At 38.3% G+C, this 27674-nt stretch overlaps 1 protein-coding gene across 3 annotated transcripts; it reads left to right on the forward strand.

Annotated features, from left to right (window-relative positions):
- The first annotated feature begins 8887 nt into the window (after positions 1-8887).
- On the forward strand, positions 8888-27485 carry LOC141830644 (serine/threonine protein phosphatase 2A 55 kDa regulatory subunit B beta isoform-like). Of its 3 annotated transcripts, none has more exons than XM_074718049.1 (14): positions 8888-9155; positions 13656-13759; positions 13844-13939; positions 14012-14131; positions 15331-15534; positions 15916-16007; positions 16553-16671; positions 23241-23364; positions 23494-23617; positions 25451-25519; positions 25622-25713; positions 25800-25877; positions 26695-26762; positions 26855-27485. In XM_074718049.1, exons 1-14 carry the CDS (start codon positions 9032-9034, stop codon positions 26989-26991), a joined length of 1551 nt encoding a protein of 516 aa, XP_074574150.1. In that variant the 5' UTR covers positions 8888-9031; the 3' UTR covers positions 26992-27485. The 3 variants fall into 3 exon arrangements, with proteins under 3 accessions (XP_074574150.1, XP_074574152.1, XP_074574151.1); XM_074718051.1 differs by having other exon boundaries at positions 26861-27485; XM_074718050.1 differs by having other exon boundaries at positions 15331-15531.
- Positions 27486-27674: the final 189 nt, after the last annotated feature.

The following is a 27674-nucleotide window of genomic DNA, read 5'->3' on the forward strand; positions in this document are numbered from 1 at the left end:
AGACTAAATTCTTTTCTAACTCTTGTGTGTTTCAAGACTTGCACATCGGGAAGACGATTGACAGTGTTGAGTTTCGTGAAGGCCTTTATTTTCTTAATGCCTATCCATCTTCAAGCTGTTTAGTTAGTCATAAATGTCAGTTAAGTCCTGGTGGTAGTAGTAAAGTCCAATAAAGAAAGTGATATTATGATGTGACACTTTCGACTTGATCATCCTAATTGTTCATACTTAAGGTACTTGTTTCCCTCACTCTTTATTAATAAAAATCTGAGTTTGTTTAAATGCGAAGTTTGTCAAATTGCAAAACATACTTGAAACACTTACTTCCCCAGACAATATAAACCTACACATTCTTTTTCTCTCATCTATGGTGACATCTGGGGACCATTTCGTACCCCAAGTTACACAAGCTCAAGGTAGTTCCTACTATTGGTTGATGATCACACTAGATTATGTTGGACATTCCTAATGAAAGACAAATCAGAAGCCGAGCACATCTTTCAAAACTTCTATGTCATGGTCAAAAATCAATCCAAATGTGATATTCAAATACTCAAGACCAACAATGCCAAAGATTTTTCAATTATGATCTTGGTTCATATCTCAAATCTCATGGAATTGTCCAACAAAACTCCTATATTACACCGTAACAAAATAGTGTGGCCGAACGGTAAAATCGCCACATTCTTGAGGTAGCATGATCCTTACTATTTCAAGCTAATACCCCAATCACATTTTGGAGAGAAGCAATCCTCACTGCTACATACCTTATAAACCGTTAGCTTTCTCGAGTTCTCAAACACCACACTCCATTATAAACACTACAAAAATTGTTTCCTCAGTCTCGCTTTATCTCTGACCTTTCTCTCAAACGTTTCAGTTACATCGCTTTTGTGTATATTCACTCTTAATACCGAGGCAAGTTTGATGCTCGGGCTCATAAATGTATCTTTTTTGGTTATTCCTCTAACCAAAAAGGATACAAATGTTATTCACTAGTCACCAAAAAGTTCTACAACACTATGGATGTTACTTTTTTTGAGGCTATCTTTTACTACTCTAATATGACAATTCAGGGGGAGAATAATACTAGTGAATTGCAGTATTGGGAGTGGACATTCTTTCTTGGGTCATCATCGTTTGAGTCTTCCATTCAACCTTCCCTAAAATATGGTGATCCACCATCTCCAAATCTTGATAATCATTCTTCTCATCCACAATCTCCAAATCTTGATAATCATCCTCCTCATCCACAATCTCTAAATCTTGATGATCACCCTCCTCATCCTCTTACTCTACAGGTGTATGAAAGAAGGAAACATCGAGTGTTGGTACTATCTCAACACCGTCAAGAGAATTCCCCAAGCCAAGTTGAACTTGAATCACAACAGGAGACAACGAATTCTAGTCCACAACTAGATTTTACATTAAATCACCAATTGCACACAGGAAAGGTATAAAATCGTGCACTCAACATCCTCTTCACAGTTGCATCTCCTACGTGAAGCTATCAGCATCGTTTCATGCATTTGTGACCTCTTTAAATAGAATCAGTATTCCTAACTCCGTGGATGAAACTTTTAAAATTACTAAATGGAAGAAGATGACTCTTGAGGAATATAATGCACTAGAAAAGAATGATACGTGGGTGATACCAAAGCTACCACTTGGAAAGAAAACTACGGGGTGTAGGTGGCTATTCTCAATTAAACAAAATGCAGATGGAAACAGACCGATACAAAGCACACTTAGTGGCAAAAGGATATACTCAATCATATGAAATTGATTATCAGGAAATTTTTGTACCAGTGGCCAAACTCAACACAGTCCGTGTTCTACTGTCCATTGTTGCCAACTTGGAGTGGCCACTTTATCAGTTCGATGTTAAAAATGTCTTCCTTAATGGAGACTTGACTAAAGAAGTATATATGGATATCCTAGTTGTCTTTGAGATAAGTGATATATAAGGAAAAGTACGTAAACTCAGAAAGACATTGTATGGGTTGAAACAGTCACCGAGAGCATGATTTGACAGATTCACAAAAGTCTTAAAGAATGATGGATACTCTCAGTCACAAGCTGATCACACTTTGTTCAATAAGTACTTCCCAGATGGAAAAATCACAGTTTTGATTGTATATATTGATGACATTGTCCTTTTAGAAAATCATAGTGATGAAATTAGAAGACTCAAGTCGCTCATGTCTAAAGAATTCGAGATCGAAGACTTGAGGCACCTAACATATTTTTGGGAATGGAAGTTGCACGAAACAACAACGACACATTAGTTTCCCAACGAAAATGCATATTTGATCTGTTGTGGGAAACTAGAATGGGTGAATGCAAGCTAGTTGAAACTCCCATGGACCTTAATACTAGGCTTATGCCTAGAACTGATGAATTAGCGGTTGACAAGGGACAATACCAACGGTTAGTGGTTAAGCTGATCTACCTAACTCATACATGTCCGGATATAAGTTTTTCAATGAGTCGGGTGAGTCAGTTTCTAAGTAATCCATTTATGGATCATATGGAGGCAGTGAATTGAATATTGAAATTCCTGAAGAAAGATCCAAGAAAAGGTCTTATGTTCAGAAAATCAGATAGTAGATTTTTAAAAGTATATACTGATGCTGATTGGACAGATTCTCTAAATGATGGAAGGTCTACATCAGGATATTGCTCTTTCATTTGGGGAAACTTAGTAACATGGCGAAGTAAGAAACAAACAGTGGCCACTAGAAGTAGTGCAGAAGTTGAGTTTAGAGCACTAGCCTTAGGGATTTGCGAGGGGATATGGCTAAAGCGGTTGCTAAACGATTTCAAAGTTGAGACATTTGACCCTACTCAAATCCTATATGACAACTAGTCAGTTATCATAATTGCTAGGAATCCTATCCACCATGATCGTATCAAACATGTGGAGATTGATCGACATTTCATCAGCGACAAAATTGAAGATAAGTCAATCACCCTCAACTATATCCCATCAAAGCATCAAGCAACTGACATTCTTACCAAGGCCTTGTTCAGACCTAATCTAAATAAGATGAACACAATTCTTAGGTTGGAAAGCATCTACCGTTTAGATTGAGGGGGAGTGTGGAAAACCAATCAAGGCAGATTTATTGTAGATTTGATTTGATTGCACATTTGATTTGATATTGTATAATTAGGAAGATTTGATTTGATTTGATAATAGCTGTAATTAATTAGGAGATATTATATGATTTTAATTTCTTAAATAGGAATATGTAACTTGTATATAAAAGTGGCAAGATTATTGAAATCACATGTTACGTTAATTTAATGAACCTTCCCTTTCCTCCCAAACAAGAAAAATATAAATACTTCTCTTCCCTTTCCTTTCCCTTCCCCTTCCCCTTCCTTCCCCGTTAGGCTCTGTTTGGGAGGAGGTGAGGGAAAGGGAAGGAAAGGTAAGGAAGGGGAAAAAAAAATTTACCTCTGTTTGGGATGGGGTGAGGTAAGGAGGGGAAGGGGAAAGAAGGGGAAGTGTTCCCCTTCCATGCTCATGAATAGCCACAATTTCTTACACCCTAAATCGGGGTGTAAAGAAGGGGAAGCAAATATTATTCAATTTTATTCCAATTTTACCCATTAAACCGAAGTTGTACCAGGCGCGGAACCTAAAAAACACTCTCTCTCCCACCGCCATTCGCCTCCGCCCTCCGCCTCCGATCCCATCGGCTCCGGCGAAGTAGCACCCGCCTCGGAGATGTTTAAGCTTGGGAGGGGTGGCGGAGCTAGGCGTGGGAACGTGAAGCGCCCCCTTCCTCCCTCTTTCTCCACCGGCCGGCCACTGCGCCCGGTGGTCGCGTGCCGATCGGCGCCTCTGCAGGCGTTGGGAGGGGCCGCCCGGGCGGGGGGCTCGGTTGCCCCCTCTCCGCCTGCTCGCGAGGAGACTTTCAGCCTCGAATCTGGCGAGATGTCGGGGAAGAAGAGCAAGGAGCGGAAGCGAGAAAGGATATTTTTGACCTTTTATATTTTTAACTTTCAAATCCTTTCCTTTTAACCTTCCTTTCCTCCCAACAAGGTTACTCATCTTCTCCTCCCTTCCCTTCCCTTCCCCTCCCTTCTCCTCCTTTCCCCTTCCATTAATGAACCGTCCCTCACCCGATCCAAACAGAGCGTTAATGAACCTTCCCTCACCGGAGTGTAAAGAGAATACCCTGTTCCAAAAATAGGGCACTCATGCATGGGCAGGCTCTGACCGGAGCTGAGATGCAACCGACCGGAGCACCGTGATCGGTCGAGATCGAACAGACGATCGGACGACGGCAGGACCAGAGAGGTGCGTGGCCACCGGTGGTTTCCTTCTCGCGCGAAAGAAGCCAAATCCGACGGTAGGCAGAGGAGAGGCGTCGGCAAGGGTTTCGACTCCTCGCCACTTGTCATCGCCGCTCTTCTATGGTTGTTCAACACCTTCTCACGATCGATAACCCTACACCATAAATTACGTCACACGCGAAGGGTTGTGTCGCGCCATCGGGTGAGAAGATGAGGGAAGCTCTGTTCTGCCGCGATCAACCGGAGGAGAAGAGAAGTGCGCGATCGGGCAGAGGAGAACTCACGCGATCAGGCGGTGGAAGGCGCGATGCTGCTCTACGGGAAGAAGATAAACATCATCCCCGTTTCGTGAACCCTATGCTCGGCCAAGGTTTCACGCGATTCAGAGAGGAAGCATGCGCGGCTGGAAGGATGAAGAATAGAGAAAAGGGGCGCGCGATCAGGAGCTACAGTAACTCCTCAAAAATTAGGGTTAGAAATAAACCAGGTTTGAATCCTCTATTCCCTCCCTTCCCTTCCCTTCCCCTCCCTTCTCCTTCCTCTTCCAGTAAACTGAGCATTAATGAACCTTCCCTCACCGGAGTGTAAAAGAATACCCTGTTCCAAAATAGGGCACTGATGCATGGGTGGACAACTGACCGGAGCTGAGATGCAACCGACCGAAGCACCATGATCGGTCGAAATCGGAATCACGATCGGGAGCGGCAGGACCAGAGAGGTGCGTGGCCATCGGCGATTTCCTTCTCGTGCGAAAGAAGCCAAATCCGACGGTAGGTAGAGGAGAGGCGCCTGCAAGGGTTTCGACTCCTCGCCACTTGTCATCGCCGCTCTTCTATGGTTTTTCAGCACTTTCTCACGATCGATAACCCTACACCATAAATTGCGTCACACGCAAAGGGTTGTGTCGCGCCATCAGGCGAGAAGACGAGGGAAGCTCTGTTCTGCGACAATCAACCGGAGGAGAAGAGAAGTGCACGATCGGGCGGAGGAGAACTCACGCGATCAGGCGGTGGAAGGCGCGATGCTGCTCTACGGGAAGAAGATAAAGGCATCCCCGTTTCGTGAACCCTCTGCTCGGCTAGGGTTTCATGCGATTCAGAGAGGAAGCATGCGCGGCTGGAAGGATGAAGAACAGAGAAAAGGGGCGCGCGATCAGGAGCTACAGTAACTCCTCTTTTAAATTAGCTAATGCGAAAATTAGGGTTAGAAATAAACCAGGTTTGATTACTGAATCGGCTTTAGGAATAAACCAAAATCCCAAAACCTAATTTAGATTGGATTTATTATGTAGTGAATCAATTTATTTTTGGTTCGCTTGGTTCAATAACCAAACGATCTCTGATTTGACCTAAATCAGTTTTGTTTAATTCGTTTTCACAAGATGAAGCTCCTCATCTCTTCCATTTTACCAAAATCTCTTCCGTCATGAATCAAATTAAGTTGGTTCAATTCAGTTCAAAATTAAATTATTTGGTTCACTAACCAAACAACCTCTGATTTGAACGAAATCAGTTTCATTCATTTCATCTTTATAAGATGAATTCCATCATATTATCCTTTATCTTGGTCCAACTAGACTTTGTCTCTCTCATTCTGAGAATTCAATTCTCAAATTTGTTTTAAGTCCTTCGGAGAACTTGTAGTGCGTGTGACCCAATAGGTTCTCAGTTATGTTGATCATCCGAAATTAATCATTAATTACGGAATGATCATGAGTGACACCTAGTAGTACATCATGATCCCCAATTGATCAAAAAATCAATGATTGATTCCAGAATAATTCTAAACCTTTCAGCAACTCCAATTAAACATGCCTCGTTTCTTTCACCGTCTTATATCCACTTGGTTCAAGACATAGTCCATGTGTCGGTCTCCACTAGGTTGACTACGTCACACCTAGCCCAAGCTACTTTCTTATCCTGTGAATTTGAGTTACTTGTACATGTATCCAAGAGTACCGTACTCTTAACATGTAATGCTTTGGCCAAAGACTTTTAGTAACAATCCTAACAAGCGACCGCAAGGTATACGTCTCCTATTCCAAGGAGCGGTGAATCCTCTGTGAGTTATTCAAACACCTTCAGGCACTTCGACTTATACCCAATCATCTCGGGTCCACACTTCTTCGGAGATGCTTGCTTAAGATGTCAAAGTATATAAACCTCCACGACTAAGGTGACTTGAATATCGCAAGTCAAAGGAAACTCGTACTTAAGCTGCACTGAAATCTTCATTGACATATGAATCAAACCATATGAAGTCTCAAGGCAGGTCACTCCAATGAACTAGTTACCTTTAACTAGCATCTACGTTTAACTCTCAACATCGAATGTCTCCAATTGTGAGATCGGCTGCTTGGTAAACCAAGGAGTTTAAACGTGCTAGTCTCGACAGAATCGATGACGTCCATGCTCATCAATTCCTCGACTAGGGATAATTTTAATACATTCATAATTGCAGATGTAGAGATACTCACCAGTTGTGATCAAATCACAAATTCTCTCATGTTATGAATCGTATTGTAGACATTCAGTATTTGAGTTTAAGATCCAATCAAACACATATGGAATACACACTCAAATAGTAAATTGCTATTTATTCAATAAATAGTATAACTGTAAGGTGATTGCCTTAAGACACCCCTCAAATTAACAAAGATAAGGTGCGAGATTGGTCGATGACTATATGGAGGAGTTCTATTAGTTAATTGCCTGAAATAACTTATTGGAGACAGAGGAACAAATGGTGTCTTCGATACTTGGGGGATTACGTCATCCCTTGCAGTATGTCCTCAGTTTTCTTCATCATGGACCATTTCAGAGGCCTACCAACGTGCACTGGCCATTGAAAAATAACACAATCGGAAACCAATGGTTAGAGATGACCAAAACAACTGATCCCGTCCTCAAGATTTGCGTCCTTCACAACAACAGCCACCATAGGTTAATTTTAAATCTACTAAATGTTATCATTGTGGTGAATAGGGTCACATGGCCAACGAATGCAGGATGTTTGCTCCTGCTCCTGCTAATCAAAAAGGCAAAATTTATTGATTGAAGAAGACGTGGAAGATGAGAATGAGACAATCGATGAACTAGTGTATGATGAGGATGAAGTTGACGAGGTACTTTATGGCGATGACCATGAAATCTTAGTTGTTCACAAGAGTCTACTCACTTCGAAGGCTAACTCGGGAGATGATTGGTTGAGAACCAATATATTCCACACTTCTTGCATAGTTGTGGATAAAGTGTGCAAAATAATCATTGATAGTGGCAGTTATGAGAACGTTGTGTCTGATAAGGTTGTTAAAAAATTACAATTGAAGACGGACCACCATCCAAAGTCATACAGGTTATCATGGTTGAACAAAGACAATGAGGTAACAGTAGATCGACGATGTCTTGTATCATTTTTTATTGGCAGCAAATATTTCGATAATACTTGGTGTGATGTGGTGGCTATGGATGCATGTCATATTTTGTTGGGGCGACCTTGGCAATATGATTTGTATTATTCTTTCCGCTCCGCACTAACCTATTGTAGACGAGTACACGAGAATGATCGATTGAAGCGAATCATTGTTCGTCTCTCTAGCAATGTCATCGATCCCAACATCTAGGTGAAGAATACATTGATCACATGAAAAATATATATTCCAAGAACTAAATTCTCACTGAGTTGGATGGGATGACCTATTGTACAATGTGTATAACTTGGTGATGGCAACCAAAGTTTTGTGGGGCTCTCTCGATGAGAGGTAAAAAGAGGCTGATGCTGACTTAAAAGAATTTCAAAGTAAAAAAAATTCTTAAGACTTTAAGATGGTGGACTCGAGAGACACATGACTCAAGTTTAAGAGTTGCCGATGATCTATAGGGATTCATGTTAAAGGTATCAAATTTTATGAATTTTTTTAGGTGGTTGTGATCATCTAGGAGCTACCATGTGAAAGGTTCATGAACTATTTCAAGCATTTTAGTAAAAAGGTGGAATCCACCACTCCAGTAGTCTCATACAATCTCATACGATCGGCCCCACGATTAAATGTAAGGAGGTAAATCGAGAAATTGTAGTTGATCACGACGGAGGAGGACATTGCCTTGACTTCACCGAGATTCAACCCTTGCCCATTCAACAACTATGCTCTATTATAACCAATTCAATTATGCCCTTTGGGTCTAGTTCACTTAGATTTTGTGTCATGCCCTCTCATGACTCAATCTCAGTTCTTGCCAAGTTCATAGGACTAGGCTAAGTTCAAACAAAAATGAGATAAATTTTTAAAAATTGTATAAACATCAATTAAATGATAATAAGATTAAATTTTAACAGATAAAAGGACTACACTTCCTATTATAAAAGCTAATCAACTAGAAGAAATGAAATAAATAAAAAAATAAAAAAAATAATATTTATTTGGTTTCCGACATACAATACGATCTAACACTTGTCTTGTGATTGGGGGAACACATGGAATTTCTTAAGAAATGTATATTTTTTTATTTCTGAAATAATTCCTGAAAGTTATTATTTTCTTTTCGTTGTTTATATGTAAATTTTCCTTTGCCCCCTCGTCGTGTCGTCTTGGTCTCCGTCGCCACCGACCCATTTGCTGAAAACCCTCGTGTCCGAATCGAGCTGCACCGACCGCTGATCCCGGCGCGGAATCATTGATGCCGCTGGAACCCGATCCCGATCTCCTGGGAAGGCTTGTACGGATATGAACGGGGACGGTGCCGATGATGGCGGGCAGGCGGTGGCGTCGTCTTCCATTCCGCCGCCCCTCGATTGGAAGTTCTCGCAGGTCTTTGGGGAGCGCATGGTCGGGGAGGAGGTCCAGGAAGGTGCGATCTTTGCTATGCCACTTTGATTTGGCCCTTTTGTGATCGGTTTGCTGGACTGAGGTTTCGGGTTTCCATACAGATTGAAGATTGCGCGTTTTTCTTATGGTTAGATTTGTGTCTCACGTTAACTTCTGATTCATCTAAAAAATGCAGTGAATTACTGATAGCTAACGTATTGTTACGTGTTCACGATAGAAATATCGGATTTGGACGTTTGGAACCACAAACACATGGTTTCCTTGGTTTAACTGTGATCTTGCACTGCATTTTTGATAGCTTGGTGATTATCCAAGGAAATATAGTGCTTATTTGTTTCACAACCTCTCGGTTCCTCGCTAATCATTTCATTAGCTCCTCTACAAGCACACTTATGGTTCCTCCAGGTTCGATGCTGTATGAGTTTCTGTTGCGTGCTTGGGTGCAGAACCACCTCCAAAGGCGATGAGAAAGTTTGGCTCCAGTACGTTGTCGGTTGAGTGTTGGTGGCATTCCTCAGGACGGATGTTTTGTGTACTTAGCATGTTGAACCGGGGTATTTGGTCTTGGTCAGAAGGGGATTGCATGGGTCCAGTTTGGGAGAGGGATTCCTTCACTAGTTTTGCTTGGAGTGGGTTCTCTAATGCTCTTAGCGTTGAGTCTTTCAGTGGTAATGATGATGGAGAAACTGGGAGAAGGTTTTGTGTTGCAGCTGTGTTGAACAACACCAATGGACCAGCTTGGAGGGAGATGTGCAACATAGTTGCGCTTGTGAGCATGATAATGAGCGACATCAAGTAGATTAATATGTCTTTATTCTTAGAGAGCAGGACAGAGGGTAAACAATGGAGAGATTGTATATTCTTTGATGATACATTGTGCCTCCTTGCATTGTATCGTTTCTTAGTGGCCCTGAGACTGTGGTTGTCATCAAGCACTAACTCTGAGCTGCAATTGCATGGGAACATAGATAACTAGATACATTGTATATTCTTTGTTGATATATATAGTGTGGAAACAATGAGTAGATTGTATACTTGATGATGCATTGTTAAAGCTTTGGTTCTTCTTTTATACGACTGATTGCAATTAAATCTAATAGGTTATATGATGTGAAATATAATTGTTTATAGTTTCTTCCTTATTCATCGACTTATTCTGTGATTTGCTATGAATGCTTATTTTGGTAGACTGAGGGTTAAACCTCTTCACATTGTATCATTTTGTGCCCCACTGAAACTGTGGTTGTCATGAAGCACTAAATCTGTGCTACAATTGCATCAAACAACACCATTGGAGCAACTTGGAGGAAGATGTTGAACATACCTGCTATTGGCAGCATGAGAGAGAGAGAGAGAGAGAGAGAGAGAGAGAGAGAGAGAGAGAGAGAGAGAGAGAGGAAACAATGGATAGATTGTATATTCTTTGATTATTCATTGTTTAAGCACTGGCCCTTCTTTTATAGGTCTGGTTGCAACTAAATCTAATAGGTTCTATTCAGTGCTATCTAATAGTTTTTAGTTTCTTCCTTGTTCACCAACCTATTTGCGCTTCGCTTTGAATGCTTCTTATTTTGCTAGGCTGAGGGTTACACCTCCTCACATTGTATCATTTGCTGCCCCACTGAAACAGTGGTTACCATCAAGTACTAAATGTGAGTACTTGTGCCTCTCCTTAGTTTTGTGTTACCATGACTCTTTTGTTGGAAATAGTCTTGCTGGCTCTCAGAGTAGGTATCCAACTCTTCCAGCGAAGCTATCATTTGGTGAGCTGAGCCCCATTTTTCTTCTAAAGGTGAAAATTATGGTTGTTTTCGTTCACCATCAGTCATCCACAACTTAATTGGTTTCTTTTTGATGAATTCCATGCTCATGGTGTGGAATCTCAAAGGATGGAATCCAACATACACAACCATTTAATTTTCTAGTATAGCAATACATTTCATTACTGGAATAATAAAGAATTTTATCATGAAAGCTTCATTGCCTAGCAACAGGGGGAAGTTTGAGCATATTTGGAGCCTTGGAGCCATTGTCCTTTAGCAAACCACTTCTTGTTTTACCTTTAGTTTAGTCACTAGGCTCTTGTTGAAGAAGTTGCGTATGCACTTCTGGTTGATGGTCTTGCACGACTATTGTTGTGATTGTGATGTATGAGGGCCCTTCTTCCTTTGCTCACATCCTAATTGTATTGCACTTGAGAGATCTCTAAGGAAATGCATCTTTACTTCTATTTGCAAGTGTCGAAGTGGTTTAATGATGAAGTAAGCTACCTCTTTGGCAATGTAAAACTTTCTGCATGGGCTAGAAGTCTCTTGAACTCACTAGTCACTCATTAAATAAACATGCTCAATGGAATTTTACCAATTCCCCCATTTTTTTTGGGTATTTATGAAGTATGTAATGCTCCTTGAAGTCTTCCCATGCCCCTCTCAATTTGTATGAAATATATTTGAGAGCCTTCTTTTTGTGGTTAGACTTGATCTCAACCTTTTCTTATTCATTGATTTTTTGATGGTTAAAGTAATGCTCGCACCATAATAACCATGTGAGTAGGTCATCGATCTCATCACACGTTATGAAGTTGAATTTTGGAGCTCAATGTGGACCACTTCCATTTGGTCTTGCATCATATAGGGGAGCTTAAAAATGAGTGGTGCCTATGTGCTGGGTTCCTTGATCTTACTCTGTTACCTTCATCTACCACCTTGAGGGAGGTTCACATGGTTTCTACCTCCGTAGTTAGTGTGGAGATCCGTCTTGTCTCTTTTAGCACAAACATAGGATTGTTTGACATGACTTTTGTCTATATTACTTCTCCTATCTGCTTTGAAAGCTCCAATATCTATTGTTGCAAATGATCACCTATAGTTGACTTTGATACCAATGTGTTATGTACATTGGTGTAGTACACAATGTAAAATAATAGAGTTTTGGCTCTAGTTTGTTAGTGATGTGAGGAATATTGTTATCCTTTGGTAGCCACCTTTTTTTTCCCTATGGTGATACTCTGATATCTTGAGAGATATCCATTAGTTGATTAGGAGGGGGAGGTGTGGTGCCATGAACTAGACTAGGTCGTAAGGTGATTCCTTCATGGGTTCTGCCTTGATATGGCTCATGGTGCTCGCCACATAAAGCAATTTACAGGAGTGTCTAGGAGGGAAGCACATAACATGGATGCCATCAAAGCTGCTAGAAGGATTTGCAATGCAATTTCATGGAATAGCGACACTAGAGCTACTTGGAGGAAGAAGTGTATGTGGTGGTTGTTGGTAGTGCTATAATGAGGAGCTGAGCTAGGGAGAGATATAGAAGAAGAGAGCTTGAGAAGAAATAGAGAACAAATTGTATATTCTTCGATGATATATCATTTCAGCCTCACCCATTCTTTTATAGGTTTTATTGCAGGTCTAATTGATTGCATTTTATTCTAATTGATTACATTATATTATTTAATTCTTGTTTCTTCCATGCTAATCGGCCTAAGAAGCACTCCCTTTTAGCTTTTCTTCTCTTGCCCCATCTAGGTATAAGCCGCCTCACATTATATCAGTTCCTTTTGTAGCTTTTCCTTTCATGTGATTTTCTCCATGTTTTCCTACTCTATTGGTACAACAATCTAGTTTGTCACGAAGCATGAAACGTAAACAAGTTCTATTAATCATTCATGTGAAACTCCTTTAGTTCATAGCAACATTTTTACTTCATAAATTTGACCCATTATGTTAATTTGAAAGCTCAATATTGATATTTATACATACCATGATGGTTAATTCGGTTCTTAATCATGGCCTTCCCCTTTTCCAATTTATATAGATCAATAGGCATACTTCAGCATTTAGCCCTTGTAAAGCATCAGATTTGTCTTTGCCCTTCTATTGCTGATTTTAAGATATTTTCATTGTTCATCAAACCTTTTTCTTTAACATCATAGAACAAATCTCCAAATTGTTGTTCTAGTAGCATTGTGGATGACAATGAAAACTTAGTTACTAATTACAACATAATTGAATATACAGGTTAAACAAATGAAATACTACAATCTTTGTAGTCATAGTAGATGATGAGGTTAAGCTGGCTGCTGTTGTCAAAAGAATGAATAGTGTTTGTTTCTTACATGATCTATTTTCCAACTTTTGTGTTGGCCTTTTTGTTCTTCATTGATTGGTTAGATTAGTTGCTCTACAGGTAAGCATAGATTCAGTACTCATTTTGGTTTGTAATTAGATCTTGAAGATCATCTTTTATGTCAACTAAATTAAGGTTCATGACGATTTTACATCTTACGAGGAACATTAGAAGTTTTGGGGGCTTAGTTTCAGTTAAAAACATATATTAATAGTTAGTTGTTCATGTTGAACCACATTTTTTTGGGTGTATTTTGTGTAGTCGATATGATTTGGCTGTCCATACCAAGCTTATCTTCTAATGATCTAGATGCAGATATATCTTTTTGGTTAACAAGGTCTTTTCTATACTAGTTGACAAAATTGTCAGTTGATATGAACTTTTTTTCTTGAAGTTGATATCATCGCAGCAATAGAATTTGATAAATCTGGAGATCATCTTGCAACTGGAGATAGAGGAGGTCGTGTTGTTTTATTTGAGAGAACAGATGCTAAAAATGTATGTTGCTTGCCACTGCTTTTTTCTTTGTGGCTGAAATGCTTTTCACTGTGCTATTCATGTGATGTGATTATTTAATTTTAGCATGGCTCTCGGAAGGATTTGGAGGGGCAAGATTATCCATTTAGCAGGCATGCTGAGTTTCGCTACAAAACTGAATTTCAGAGCCATGAACCAGAGGTTCCTCTGATCTCAATCAGCAACCAAATTAATAGGCTATCTGGTGCTAACTTCTTTAATTGCATGTTTCAGTTTGACTATCTTAAAAGCCTGGAAATAGAGGAGAAGATCAATAAAGTCAGATGGTGTCAAACAGCTAATGGTGCTCTATTCCTTCTCTCAACTAATGACAAAACAATCAAATACTGGAAGGTAAAATTTGTTCTTCTTTCTTCTTTAGAAAAGTGATTTTTTAATCTTAAATTTACTTTTTGTTTACTATCTTAAATACATGCTGAATAGAAGCTAGCTTTGTAGAGAGAATTTATCATGCCATTGAATTTAATTGTCTTTTACCTGTTCCAAGTGAGTTATTCAATATCTTGATTGGTGAGAAAATTTCCATTGATGCTCCTCTATATGCATATTTTTACACTTGTTGGATGTTCCTCATGTACCATCTAAATGGCCTCCCCATAGTCGACTGCATTCTAAATTGAATCATCGACAAGTTTCTCTTTTGTGAACCATGGACCATAACATTATTGCCACATTGTAATATTTTCCACATTATTAATAGTGATTAATTAATTTTGTGTTCCTTCAATGCACATATCATAGTCACTGATCATTAGTTCTGAGTCGAAAACGATTTCATGCTATAGAACTTTTGTTATGAAGAGTAGCTTAGTAAGTTTACTGAACCTGTTTGGTATATGAGTAATGATAGATAGCATGAAAAATTGTAGCATGAATGTAGCATGACACACTCAATGCAAGTGGGTCCCATTGACATGCAGTGGGACCCACACCATGCTACAATTTTCATGCTACCTATCATTACTCTTGGTATATTGTGTAGTCATACATGACACACTTTATTTTATTCTGGAATATATGACCAAACTTGGCAAACTTTTATGAGTTCACAAAGAAATTATGATTCAATTTATATTATGGTACTTACGCCACCCTCATTAATGATATTTGCCTAGTCTTTTACCATAATTTTATTTAATCAATAATGATATTTTTGTGAACTGTCGGTGCAATTTTATTATGCACGTTGATTATTAGGAATCTGTGTGGGACTTTTGTGACTTACATATGATAAGTTTTTATGTGTCATAACTTTGATTTTTTTTGCAATGGCAAACATTTTGCTCTAATTTTTTATCAGAATTTTTGTCCTTCTATGTAGCTTATAGAGTTACCGGCATAGCAGATAGATGAAACAAATCATCCAAATGCTTAATGATAATCTCTTGCTATTGACGTTACCTTAATTTCTCATTCCCATTCTTCAAAATTCTTTATTATGCCATAAGTGCTTTTTGTTTCAATTATTACCAATTCAGAACCTTCAGCTCTGGCTGCTACATTATGTTGTTTCTTGGGTTGAATTCCAACAGGTTCAAGAAAAGAAGGTCAAACAAGTTTCTGAGATGAATTTGGATGCTTCCATGGTTGTGGGAAATGGTTGCACTGATACCTCAACCACAAGTAATGTTAGACCCAGTTTTCCTAATGGATGTTCCAGAAGCACTTTCAACTATCTGAACACTGATTTGTCTTTCCCACCGGGAGGATTTCCATCACTACGCTTGCCAGTGGTAATTGTACTCGGACATTGATTATATCTTTTCACATGGATCAAAATCATAATATACAAATAGACATGTCCTCAATAAATATCTTTCTGTACTCAGTGTTATATACATATATGTATATAGTTGTAGATATGCAGTGGCATATGTATATATGTATGTGTGTACATGACTGTATGTATGCATGTACATATGTGTGTGGGCATGCATGTAGGTATATATGTACATAAGTTTTGCACTTTGATTTCTTTCCAGTTGTTTTATTTATCATGACCTGTTTCAACAGGATCTTATTTCATTAGTATAATTTTGAAGTCAGGGAATTTGAATGAGCTGCTGTATTTCATGGAGGTGGCTAATTCTCTGTGAGTGGTTATTTCTTATGTATAGGTAACTAGCCAAGAGAAGAGCCTTGTTGCAAGATGTAGAAGGGTATATGCTCATGCTCATGATTACCACATAAACTCCATTTCAAATAACAGGTTTATTTATATCCTGTTCTTAGTGTACCAGTTGCTTAAGCTACTTCCTTTTTGCTTTATATTGCAATTTATGTTGCAATTTCAATATATTTTACAATCTAATTTGTCTTTAGTATTTTGTATATTTCATTTCATTTGTGTTATCAAGATTGATATACTGGCATAAGCTCCACTTATAGAATTTATAGTTGATAAGTTGAATGAATTGGATCAAAGAAGTGTAAGTAGTAATTGGGTGACAAAAAATTAATTAACATAAATAAAAGAGACCAATCATGATACTGTTAAACTTACAACTTAACTCTAGACTCAAGGGTAGGACAAAATCCACATCGCCCTTCCCAAAGGTTGGACCAAAGATTTGACCTTGTCATTGTTGTTCTCTGCCTATGATCCTAGTGTAGTTCTGCCATTACAATGATACCACATGCATACCCTGATGCTCGAGCCTCTTGGTCATATTAGCATTATTATTAATATCTATTGCCTATGTTAGTTTAGATATTATTTCTTTTTCTGAACTTATTGGCTATTTTGCTCCACAGTGATGGTGAGACGTTTATATCAGCAGATGATCTTCGAATCAATCTATGGAATTTGGAAATTAGCAGCCAGAGCTTTAATATTGTTGATGTGAAACCCACAAATATGGAAGACTTGACTGGTATTTTCTCTATTTATGTAGTTGTTGTTTTAACAGTATTGTTGGAGCTTGGAAGTACCCCACCCATACTTTAACATGTTGAAAGACAGGTTTGCTTACATAGGTGACAAATTGAACTATGTTCCTCTTAGAGAACTCTAATATCAGTCTAGCATCTTCAACATTGCTTATTCTGCAAAGTCGGCTTTGTTATTATCCAAGATAGGTGTCCTGATTCTGTAGTTTGTCATTTAGAAAGATCTTGCTACAGTTTGCTTTTCCTTCATTTACTTAACAATCCATCCAAGTTCACAAGGAAAATTAAGTCTGTAGGATTGAAAATCAAAACAATTCTAACCCTTTGAAACCACTCATGACACAAACTTTGCAATGTTTTAAGTAATGAAAGAGGATTTAGTGACCACAATACATTATTTATTGAGGAAATTGATTAATGTTTTTAGTTATTATTAGTGATACTCACCCGTCCTATATATATAAACACTGTTTGTCAGGATGGATTATAGATATCAGGTGTTATTGACCATTCAGCTTGTCACATAGAAAAAGATTTCCATAAATAGAAAAATAAAATCTTATAAGACACTCTATGAAGATGATGAAGAAATAATATTAATGCAGAGGTTGAGAAACTTCAAAGATACAATTCTATGAACTAGATGATCATCTTCAGAAGAGTTGATATATATATATATTCACTTTACTCTCCCGAATATTGAAGATATCATGGGATACTGAACTTTGTAAGATCAAGTGAAAAATTATCGATGGTGATCTAGAGAAAAAGATAGATTAGGATCGTATCTTCCTCTGTGACCAAGAATTAATATCAAGACAGATTTGAGTAAAGTCTAGCATTTTATCAATAGACTAGGAGACCGTATCAGAATGGAGATTACATAATGTGGTGATTAGGGGATGATATCACAGAGTAGATTACACAATGTTTTGACTTCTATTCAAGAGAGGTGAACAATAATGCTTGAAGAGGTTTAGTGGCCAACCTATTTTGATACAGAATATTCTTAGATTTAGCTCTTTTGTGCTTCCCAGACTGGATGATCTGAGGTTCAGGCAACAAATTTTGTTTCTTGAGTTTCATAAATACCTTGATGCGAGATTCAATGCCATCCTATTCCAAGCTTTAGTCCTCATGACTGGACACTACCAATTAAATTCCCTTGGGTTCTTTCCTCTCCTGCTCGAATTCTCCTTTGCTGTTTAACCTTTCTTGGGTTCAATTCGCTCATCTTCATTTTTTCTCTCCAAGATCTCAGCATAGGCATGGGAGTGATTCTCATATAAGTGTAGAAACTTGGATGATTTTAGTGCATATTTGAAAGATGTTAGCAAACCAATTAGGATAAGACTCATTCAGTTATCTCACCCTTCAATGAATATCTTCATAAACTCTAAGGGTGCGTTTGGTTCACTGTAATCATGCATAACCTTGGTTATGTGATTACTTGGTAATCACATAACCAAGGTTATGGGGAATAAAGCATAACCTATGTTGTTTGGTTCAATCCTAGATAATGCAATAAAAACTTATTTGTTTGGAGGTTTTAGTGTATAACTTAACGCAGGAAATTGTATCAGTCGCCGAATCAATGATCTATGGTTGTATTTACGTTAAATTTTGAAAATAAAAATTTGACGGTCGACACAACTATTTATGCATACACTATAATATATCGAATAATAATATAATAATTAATAAGTTTAATAGAGTGAAAATAAAATAAAATAAAATATATATAGTAATAATAATAATATTATTAATGGTGATATATATAAATAAATAAATTTGGATAATGTTTTAGAATTTTTTATTATTTTAGAATTTTTTTGGGATAATTTTGTTGGACTTTAGATTAGATCTATTTAATTTATCTTAACTATAGTTAGGAGTTGATTGATTCAATTGATCAAAGTTCTAATAAAAAATCTAAGTTTAAATTAAAAAAAATGCGATTGTCTCGTGCGCGCGTGCGCTAGCCGACCGCCGACCACCTGCCACCTTCGGTGAGCTGCTTGCCACCTCCGACAAGCCGCCTATCACCTCCGGCCCTGCCGCATCTTCCACACGAATGAACGGTTGTGCCTGCTTAGCCGCCTATCACCTTCGGCCTCCAGCGAGCCTTCTGCCACCTTTGATGAGCCGCTTGTCACCTCCGGTGAGCTGTCTGCCACCTTCGGCGAGCTGCCTGCCACCTCTGGCAAGTCGCTTGCCACCTCCGACCGTCGACGAGCCTTCCGCATGAATGAATGGAGGTGATGCCGAGCCAGCACCGCTTGGTGGCCGTCCTGTTCACAAGACCGATGAGCCGCTACCACTATTGACCCCCGACGAGCCTTCTGCAAGAAGGAATGGCGGTCAGCGAGTCTTCCGCGCGAAGGAATGGCGGCAACTGACATGGTTGGATTTTGGATAACCTCGGAATTGAGAAAAATCTAGAAAATCCGAGGTCATCGCATTCTGGATTAGATTCCCGGATTATTGACGTTTGCTTATGATGTCGGGTGTGTAAGATTATTTGGGAATTGTTCATTACCTAAATTAAACAAGATTTTTGTAGATAACTTTGGATGGATAACTAAGATTATCAACGATAACCCCTAACCAAACGCACCCTAAGTGTTATGTTCAATCTTGTTTGAATTCAGGCTATCTGCACTTTAAATACTTCAATTGCGACCCACAAAATATGCATCAAAATTTTGGCAAATTCATTGAAATTGACACTCTGAGTGTTGAGCAAATCATTTATGTGCCACTTCCTATAGAGTCATTGCAAAGTTTTGAGACGTCAATGCATTTGAGGTCTCGTATAGAGACATTTAGGATCTAGATGCATGGAGATGCTTTGAGGATATGTACTCTACTTAGTAGAGCCCATCTTTTGGTTTTGTTCCTTCTTAAATTCCAAAGTAAAAGTTGACTTCTGGATGCTTTTTCACCTTTCCATATGGGTATTCCTTGTAATTGTACCTCGATACAGCTGTAGGGATGTTCTTAATCACCTTCTCCACCTATGTATGAGATGCTTTTGTTGGTGGAATGGAAGCTATTCGGATCAGTAGAGGGGAGAGGTGAATAGGGTACCTACAATTAAAATTTCTATTTCTCTTGCTAACAGTTTAACAAGGACACACACAAGTTAATTGAAATTAAAACAAACATAAAGAGATGGACACAAGAGATTTACTTGGTTCACAATTTCAAATTGCTACGTCTAAGTCCTTATGCACAAGAAGCGCTTGTCCTCAATCCTTGTCTTCGGTAAAGTGCCGGAGGCGGATAAGCTTCTTACAACTTTGAGTACAATATTAGAAAAAGGAAAATAAACGCTTAGAAGGAAATCAAAGCTATGATCGTGAGTGTGTCTAATGAACTGAGCTCTTCGCCTTCTTTTATAGACTATGCTCAAGCTGTTAACGTGGTATGTCCGGTCGACTAGAAGGACTTTTTGGTAAACTGGATACTAACGACGTGGCAGATAGAGTTCATCCACTTAACGATCCTCGCTCATCTGTTTATTGATGTTGCACCATTTTGGTCGACTTAATAACTTACCGGTCGATCGAAAATTTGGTCGCTTCAGATATCGTATCTGGATCTGTTGCCACTTGTTCTCCGATCGCCTGATCTTATCTTTAGTTGCCCGCTCCCACTTACATCGGATCCTCGCTATCGGATCAGCTTCCACATAGCTTCTGGTCGCCTGATCCCAACATTCGGTCAACCGATCCTCCTCTAGCAATAATCTGCAGGTAGATTAGTATTATCCTGTATATTGGTCGATCGAACCATTAGTCCGGTCGATTGGAAACTCTTTTACAGTCGCTCGAACTTCCTAACTCAGTCGACTATGCCTGAGTTCACCTAGAGTTGAGTCTACCCTCATCCGGTTACAATTCACTCAACTCTTGTCTCGCCAGCTTACCTTGCGCATGCTTCCTCCGGTTTCTCGTCCCTCGGATGTTCACTCGTGCTATCCTTCTTGCTCCAACGGAGTGTTCTTCGCAACTCCTCGTCTCTCGGATGCACCAAGTCCGTCGACTCATTTCCTGTATCATCCTTCTTACTCACTTGCGTTTTTTGCTAAGGTCTTTCCATCTGATGCTTCTCATCCTTTTCGGTTCCTTGAGTGTCCTATACCACCTTTAACTGTAATCTACCAAATCCTGAGACATTGGCTATCTGTGTGCTCTTCTAAGTTTCTGCACAGTTAGACACACATATAAGAAACACAATAAGACTTAATTTAAACTCATTTAACAATACATCAAAACACTCGTGGCTACATCACTTGGGGTTCTAACAGCTTTTACTCATCATCAGTCTCATAGATGCCTTTTAATGTGTCTTCAGCACCATTTTTTGTTCCCTACATATAACTTAGGAAGACTTTTGCCATCGCACTGGATCTCATTTTTCAACTTCAAATTCATGCCTACCCATGGTTCCCTGGTAGCCACAAGTAAATTGTATGGAATCAAGACAACAAAAAGGAGCATGCAAGTGTGGATTAGTCCATGCTTGACTGAGAAGAACCTTGATGGCCAATTAAGTAGTTGCAGTTTGGCATCATAATGTATCTTTCTCATCTAAATGGTGGCTTTGATAGTGAGTTGGACACACTGTTGACAATGAGCAAGTTGATTAGGGTGAAGAAGCAACAGACTGGAGGGAATGCAGATTTTTCATCTTTAAAGGAGATGAGTCTCTATCAATGAGAAGGCCACTATCTTTTAGTTGTGGGCAGGGCGAAAGAATTACACTAAATGAATAGACTTTATTCAGAGATATTAAGTGATACTCGGATACAGAGGTTTTCATATTCAAGGGAAATGAGTTTTTATCAATGAGAAGGCCATGTTATCTTTTAGTTCTGGGCAATCCTAAAGAATCACACTAAATGAATAGACTTTATTAAGATATATTAGGTAATATTGCTACATACATCACGGGAGGAGGATATCGTCACAACAATTAACATGGAGGAAACTTTTGCAGCTGTTAAAGATGGTAAGTAACACACATCTTGTGCAACAGTGGAGTTGCAGAGTCAAAGTGAGAGGGAGGAAAAATAAGCATGAAAAAGGAAAGTCAAGGAAAGAAGGGGAAGATGTGGAGGTGAGGGGAGGTCATGCTGCTACATCAAACCTACTTGTTACTTTTGGGGGCGGAAGATTAAAGTCCTAATTCTAATACAAAGTTGAGGGAAAAGTCACCCTGAAGACCAAGTTAAAGTGAGTAAAGCTTTTTATTGATTAAAAGTGAAAACTTACACACATTTATATAGATTCCTGACAGAACACCTATCAGAAAATACCTTGCATGGTATGCATTTGAGTTATTAACTTTGTATTTTTATGATTGTGACCAATGCCGCTCAAAAGTTCAATTCAACCCAATATACCAAGGCAGTTAATGAATGTCCTTTTGGTACTTGAGCATGCCCAAGAGGGCCTCACTTGGCATGTCAGAGTAAAGGAGCTCCTTGCTCTTCCTCTTTTTAGTATGCTCCTTTCGTGCTAACATCTGTAAGGTGTTGGACTAGAGGTGGGGAGCTGACATTTTGATACCATGTGAAAGACTAGAAGGAAGCTTAAATCAATCCAAAATGTGGACGGAAGTGAAGATCCCTTTTATATGTGAGCATACCCAAGAGTGCCTCACTTAGCAATGTAGGATTTAAGGGAAAAGTTTCTTCCTTTTCCTCTTTTTAGCATTGTCATCATTGAGGCTCCACAAATAGTTGGGCTAACATGGGTGAACGAGGATGATAACAATGAGGATGACAATGATGATGATGTCAACATGGGATCGCTAGTAAGGGCTTAAACCTTTTATTGAGCATTTTGTCTATGTAATTGGATTAGCAAACATCTGTGACATCAATTTGTTATAGGGTCATCTGGAATTGCTAAGCGTATGTTGAGGCCATGGTTGGTTGAATTGATAGTTGATCAGCTGAGCTGTTGAAGCTGTATCCCAGCAAAAGATTGTTTAGCATAAACTAGTCCTCTTATCACATTTGGACATCATAATTTGCAGATTTAAAATTCACCTCTTTGGATGTTTTATGCATCATCGTTGGACTTGAAGATCTCATTCCAAGCTGGAAGTTAACCTCATTTCACTTCATCTATCTGGTCATCAGTTTAAACGAGAGTAGCTTTTTCCTACAGAGATTTTAACAATCATTACTTGCATAGAATATCCACTTTTGAAAATGTGTCTGATAGATGTTAGAATGTAAAGACGGTTATAAAGTTCTGAAAAATTCTTTAGTTACTGAATTTTTTATGTGTTCAGGTTGATTGTCATTGTAGTTTATAAATTTGTCAAATAACTCTACAATTTTCCAATATTATCAACCTTTGTCGATCTAGTTTCTGGTTTTTGTTGTGGTCATGCTTTAATGAACTTATGGTCTTTTGACAGTCTTTCATTTATAGGTTCTGATAGCATTTCTTGCATTATTCTGCGTACCATTTTCTATTTATTAAATGCACCCATTGTGTATGCATTGCTAACTAACTACCTTCATGTATTTCAGAGGTTATAACTTCTGCTGAATTTCATCCAATTCAGTGTAATATGCTGGTATATAGTAGCTCAAAGGGCTCAATCCGTCTTATAGACTTGCGCCAATCAGCACTCTGTGATAATCATTCGAAGTTGTAAGCAAATGTGACCTCTTCTTTCAAGTTTAATGTGCCTTTAAGGAAGCTAAGATATAGCACGAGTCTAGATATATTCTCAAGTTCCATGCATTTTAGTTATGGTTGACGAGACATTCTTCTCCACAGGTTTGAGAATCATGAAGCACCAGCTTCAAGGTCTTTTTTCACTGAGATCATTGCCTCAATTTCAGATGTCAAATTTGCTAAGGATGGAAGACACATCTTAAGTCGGGATTATATGACTCTTAAGGTTGATCTCTGCTGCTCATTGTTTCTTCACTTTTCATTTTTTTTCCTGGAAATCTGCTACTGCCAGAAATGTATTTCTAAAGGGTCACCTTAGGGTAGCCCTATGTCTATCCAGTTGTTATATTAGCATAATACACTGATAAATCATACATGAGGGGCATCTAATTGGAAACTTGAAGTACATAATCTTCATATTGGATATTCTTCTGTAGCCGATGTTAAACCTGTGTTAGCATGAGGCTAATTTTACTGGAAGACATCAAAACAATTTCTTTATCAATGCAGTGCCCATACCAGCAGCACTGAACTTTACCTTCTGGTGCAATGAGATAGTTTTTAGAAACATAAACAATGGCAATCATGAGTTATAAGGTGTTTACTAAGAATATAAAGTATAAATTGGACACATTTTCTATATATTAAGCATATGAGACTAGTGGCCATTTAAGATATAAGAGAAGCGGCCATCCTAACTAATTTGACACAGCACTAGAGCAGAGTTCATGCCTACAAATCTTTCTAAAAGATAAAGGAGAAACTCCTCTCCCTGTTAAGTCAAGACGTTAGGATAAATATAGATTGTGTTTTTTTTACAGTCGAACAATTGAATCCACAGTTAGTTGGGTCAATTCTATGATTCTTTTACTTTATTATTGTGAAGGTAATATTTATCTGCTAATATGGCAGCATATCTAGGTGATTACCTAATCCTTTATGATAACATTTCTACGTGGCTACTTTGTCCTAGGATGAACTTTGGTAGAGATTCAAGAATACAAAATCATGTTCATATGAGATATTCAAAACCTTGTATTTTCATTATCCATCTTCAAGTTTGGCTAATGGTCATTCTTGAAATATATACCAAATATGAATCAAAGTTTCATATTGTCTTCAACAAGTTTGGCTTATTGTCATCAATATAATGCCTTTCAAGAATTGTTATAAATCAAACAGTAGAATGCCAAAAAGGAATGGAAATAACAGATTTATGATGAGGTTGCTAATTGATATGACAGTTATGGATCTATGATTCATTTGAGGAGCATGCAGAAGGCATCATGTGGAATCATATAAATTGATCTGTATTAGAATAAGCTTAACATTCAAATTTCAGAATGATCAGATCAAGCATGAATTATCTTAGTCATCAATGTGCCTATAGACACTAATGCTCTGGAATCCTAGAGCTACAGGTTCCTTAATCTCTTGGATTTTTTTTCTTGTACTATAGTTGGGTGTCTGAAGATATTTATTTCTTGCTTTCTTGTGGTCAATAAAATGTCAATCTTCTGACTTTGTGAACTAAAATGTAGTTTTATTGTTCCGTATCTTCATTATGGTAATCTTTATTACTCAACTTTCACATGCATTTTCTTTCAATTGAATGATTGTTACTTGTGCCTTGTATTATTTGGTAATGTAAATTTGATTTTTTTTTCCAAAGTTAAAAGAATTTATGCATTGCCAAATATACAACTTTCATGGAATTTGGAAATTCCTTCATTCAAAAAGGTAACTATCGTGTCAGTTCCTTCTCCCTAGTATGATAAGTAGAAGATAGGGAAAAATGTTAAAGACACTAAGGCAACTTATTATTTTGTTGTGGTAGTTTCTGATATTTCTAGCAATGGTAATATGTCCAGAGATTTGCATTTTCTGGCATTTTTCTTGACATAGTTGTTTATCATCTGTTCACTATTCCACCTGTTAGATTGTCACAGATTGTGAATTATCATCTCTAATATTTCTTTCAACTGAAATGCCGTAGTTGGAAAAAATATTTGTTTTTTCTCAAACCTTTTACTCTTTCCTTGAATTTTCTTTTTTACAGCTTTGGGATATAAATATGGATTCAGCTCCAGTTGCAACCTTTCAGGTTCATGAGTATTTGAGGCCTAAGGTGAATTGCCGCTTTTAAATAAATGTAGGAGTTAAATTGTATCATGTACATTGTAATACTTGTGGATGAAATTTTTCTTCAAATACATTTGTTGATATGCAGTTATGTGATTTGTATGAGAATGACTCAATTTTTGACAAATTTGAGTGCTGTCTTAGTGGAGATGGGTTTCGTGTGGCAACTGGTTCATACAGGTATTGATTGCTCTTGTTGATCCTTCTGATGACTGATGATTGACTGGTCTAGGATATGATAATAATGTTTCATCCTTCATCTGCAGTAATCTTTTTCGTGTATTTGGCTGTGTTCCTGGAAGTGATGAAGCTACAATTTTGGAAGCTAGTAAAAATCCAATGAGGTATGGTCTCAGTGCTTCTCATTTGATTTATTATCTTTATCAAATGTATAATCAATCATGATTAAGGTTCTGATACCATTGCTAGTCATCTTTTTTAATTGGTCTTTGGGGGGAAAGCATGAGTTATTCTAGATGTGAGAGCAAAAGATTACATGCTTCAGCTAAAACAGAATTGAGAATGGGAGTATTTCATTTACTAAGTTATCCCTTTACCCGTAGAAAGGTTGCTTAAAATGATGTCTTCAAGTCAAAATGCTTGTTTAGCTTGACCAGACTGATTAATGGAGAGGAAAAATTGGTCAATCAAGTTTCTACTTTGGTTGAACCTCTAGCCTAATGTGCCTCTTACCTCTTCCATATGAAGGGCTGCATCAGGTTTAAAAGTATTCTAGAAACTTTGGAGTGGAACACTTGTAACAAATGATACAGAATCTATGATATGTTCTTTGACCTTGATGTTTCTTCATGCTATAGGCAATTTAACTTGTATAATAAGAGGTGCGTAGCGGGTTACAGTTAGAATTTTCAACTAATAATATCCTTTGACATGTTAGTATTGTTGCTCCTGAACCTAATAAACTTCTGTCTAAATTTCTGCTAAGCAGATAACTAGGCTTGTGCTTCTCTAACTTCTTTTTTTTTTTGTTCCTTTTCAAAAGAAAAAAAGGATACTGTTTAGAGGGTCCGTCAAGTCATCTGTCGTCTTAACTGCACTATCAAAACAGATGCATACTTCTTAAGACTTGCTTCTATCCTGGTCTTGTCTTCCTGCTGATTGTTTATCTTCCATTGCATTTGCACATATATATACATGTAGGAAACAAGTGCAAAGCCCTACAAGAACTTCCAGATCTCTTGGCAGCTTCACACTTGGTGCGAGACGAGGTCAGTTAGCCATTGTTGCTCGACATCCAAGCATTAACTAATGCCATTCAAAGAGACCCTCTGATTTATAGTATCTCATTGTGGATTGATAGGAGCAGAAAACCCAAATGTCGATGCCAATGGAAACACATTTGACTCCACAATCAAATTACTTCATCTAGCCTGGCACCCAACTGAAAACTTGATAGCTTGTGCTGCTGCAAACAGCTTGTACATGTACTACGCATGAAGATTTTCTTGGACTACCTTAAGGCAGCACCTTTATTTTGGGTTGCTATTTGTGAAGGCTACGCGGCCTTTCAGCTGCAACCAACAAGGGACAGTGGATTAATCTCACATGATATCGACCTCGGAGCCCCCAAGAGACTATGAAACCACCCGCAAGACAACTAAATTGTTGTTTACTTTGCCAGCCTCTGAATTTGGGGAATCTGTATTCATATTCTTTTATTTTGGGAAGAGATTGCACATCTGTTTTACTTTGTTGAGCATCAGGATCCCAGTTAACTTTAGCTCTCTTACAACTAATATAGGGTGGCAGTTTGATGGGTGTGGATAGTGTCTCTGGGGGGACTGTTCTTCACCTAATTCTACACTTACTCTGTAAAAGGCATAGCTCAGAAGCTTGCAATTGTTCCTATTATGATCATTGCCCACCTTCTGACAAGTTACCATTATTCATGCAATGTGAATGTTATGCATCTTTCTAGTCAATCAAACTATTACATGGGAACTTTGTGATGGAGAATTGCCAACCACTCTGGTTTGCTCCTAATCTAGAAGATTCCAGTGCAGATACGCATTGGATCTAACGGCATGGAAGGTTTGTCGTTGGTTGTTCTCTGTAGCAGGTAAAACTTAGAAATCGGCCATTTTCACAAAACGTGCCTTTAATATTTCGTTTTTTACAAC

This window comes from Curcuma longa, chromosome 6, assembly GCF_044706935.1.
Source record: "Curcuma longa cultivar G26 ecotype Majalengka, Jawa Barat chromosome 6, ITB_CL_G26_1.1, whole genome shotgun sequence".
NCBI classification, from domain to species: Eukaryota; Viridiplantae; Streptophyta; class Magnoliopsida; order Zingiberales; family Zingiberaceae; genus Curcuma; species Curcuma longa.

Bases quoted from the DNA above. Each gene is read 5' to 3' on its own strand.
- LOC141830644 (XM_074718049.1), top strand. From the start codon at position 9,032: ATGAACGGGGACGGTGCCGATGATGGCGGGCAGGCGGTGGCGTCGTCT. The intron at 25,878-26,694 runs GTATGGTCTCAG...ATATACATGTAG, and splicing joins GCTAGTAAAAATCCAATGAG to GAAACAAGTGCAAAGCCCTA. The intron at 26,763-26,854 runs GTCAGTTAGCCA...GTGGATTGATAG, and splicing joins CACACTTGGTGCGAGACGAG to GAGCAGAAAACCCAAATGTC.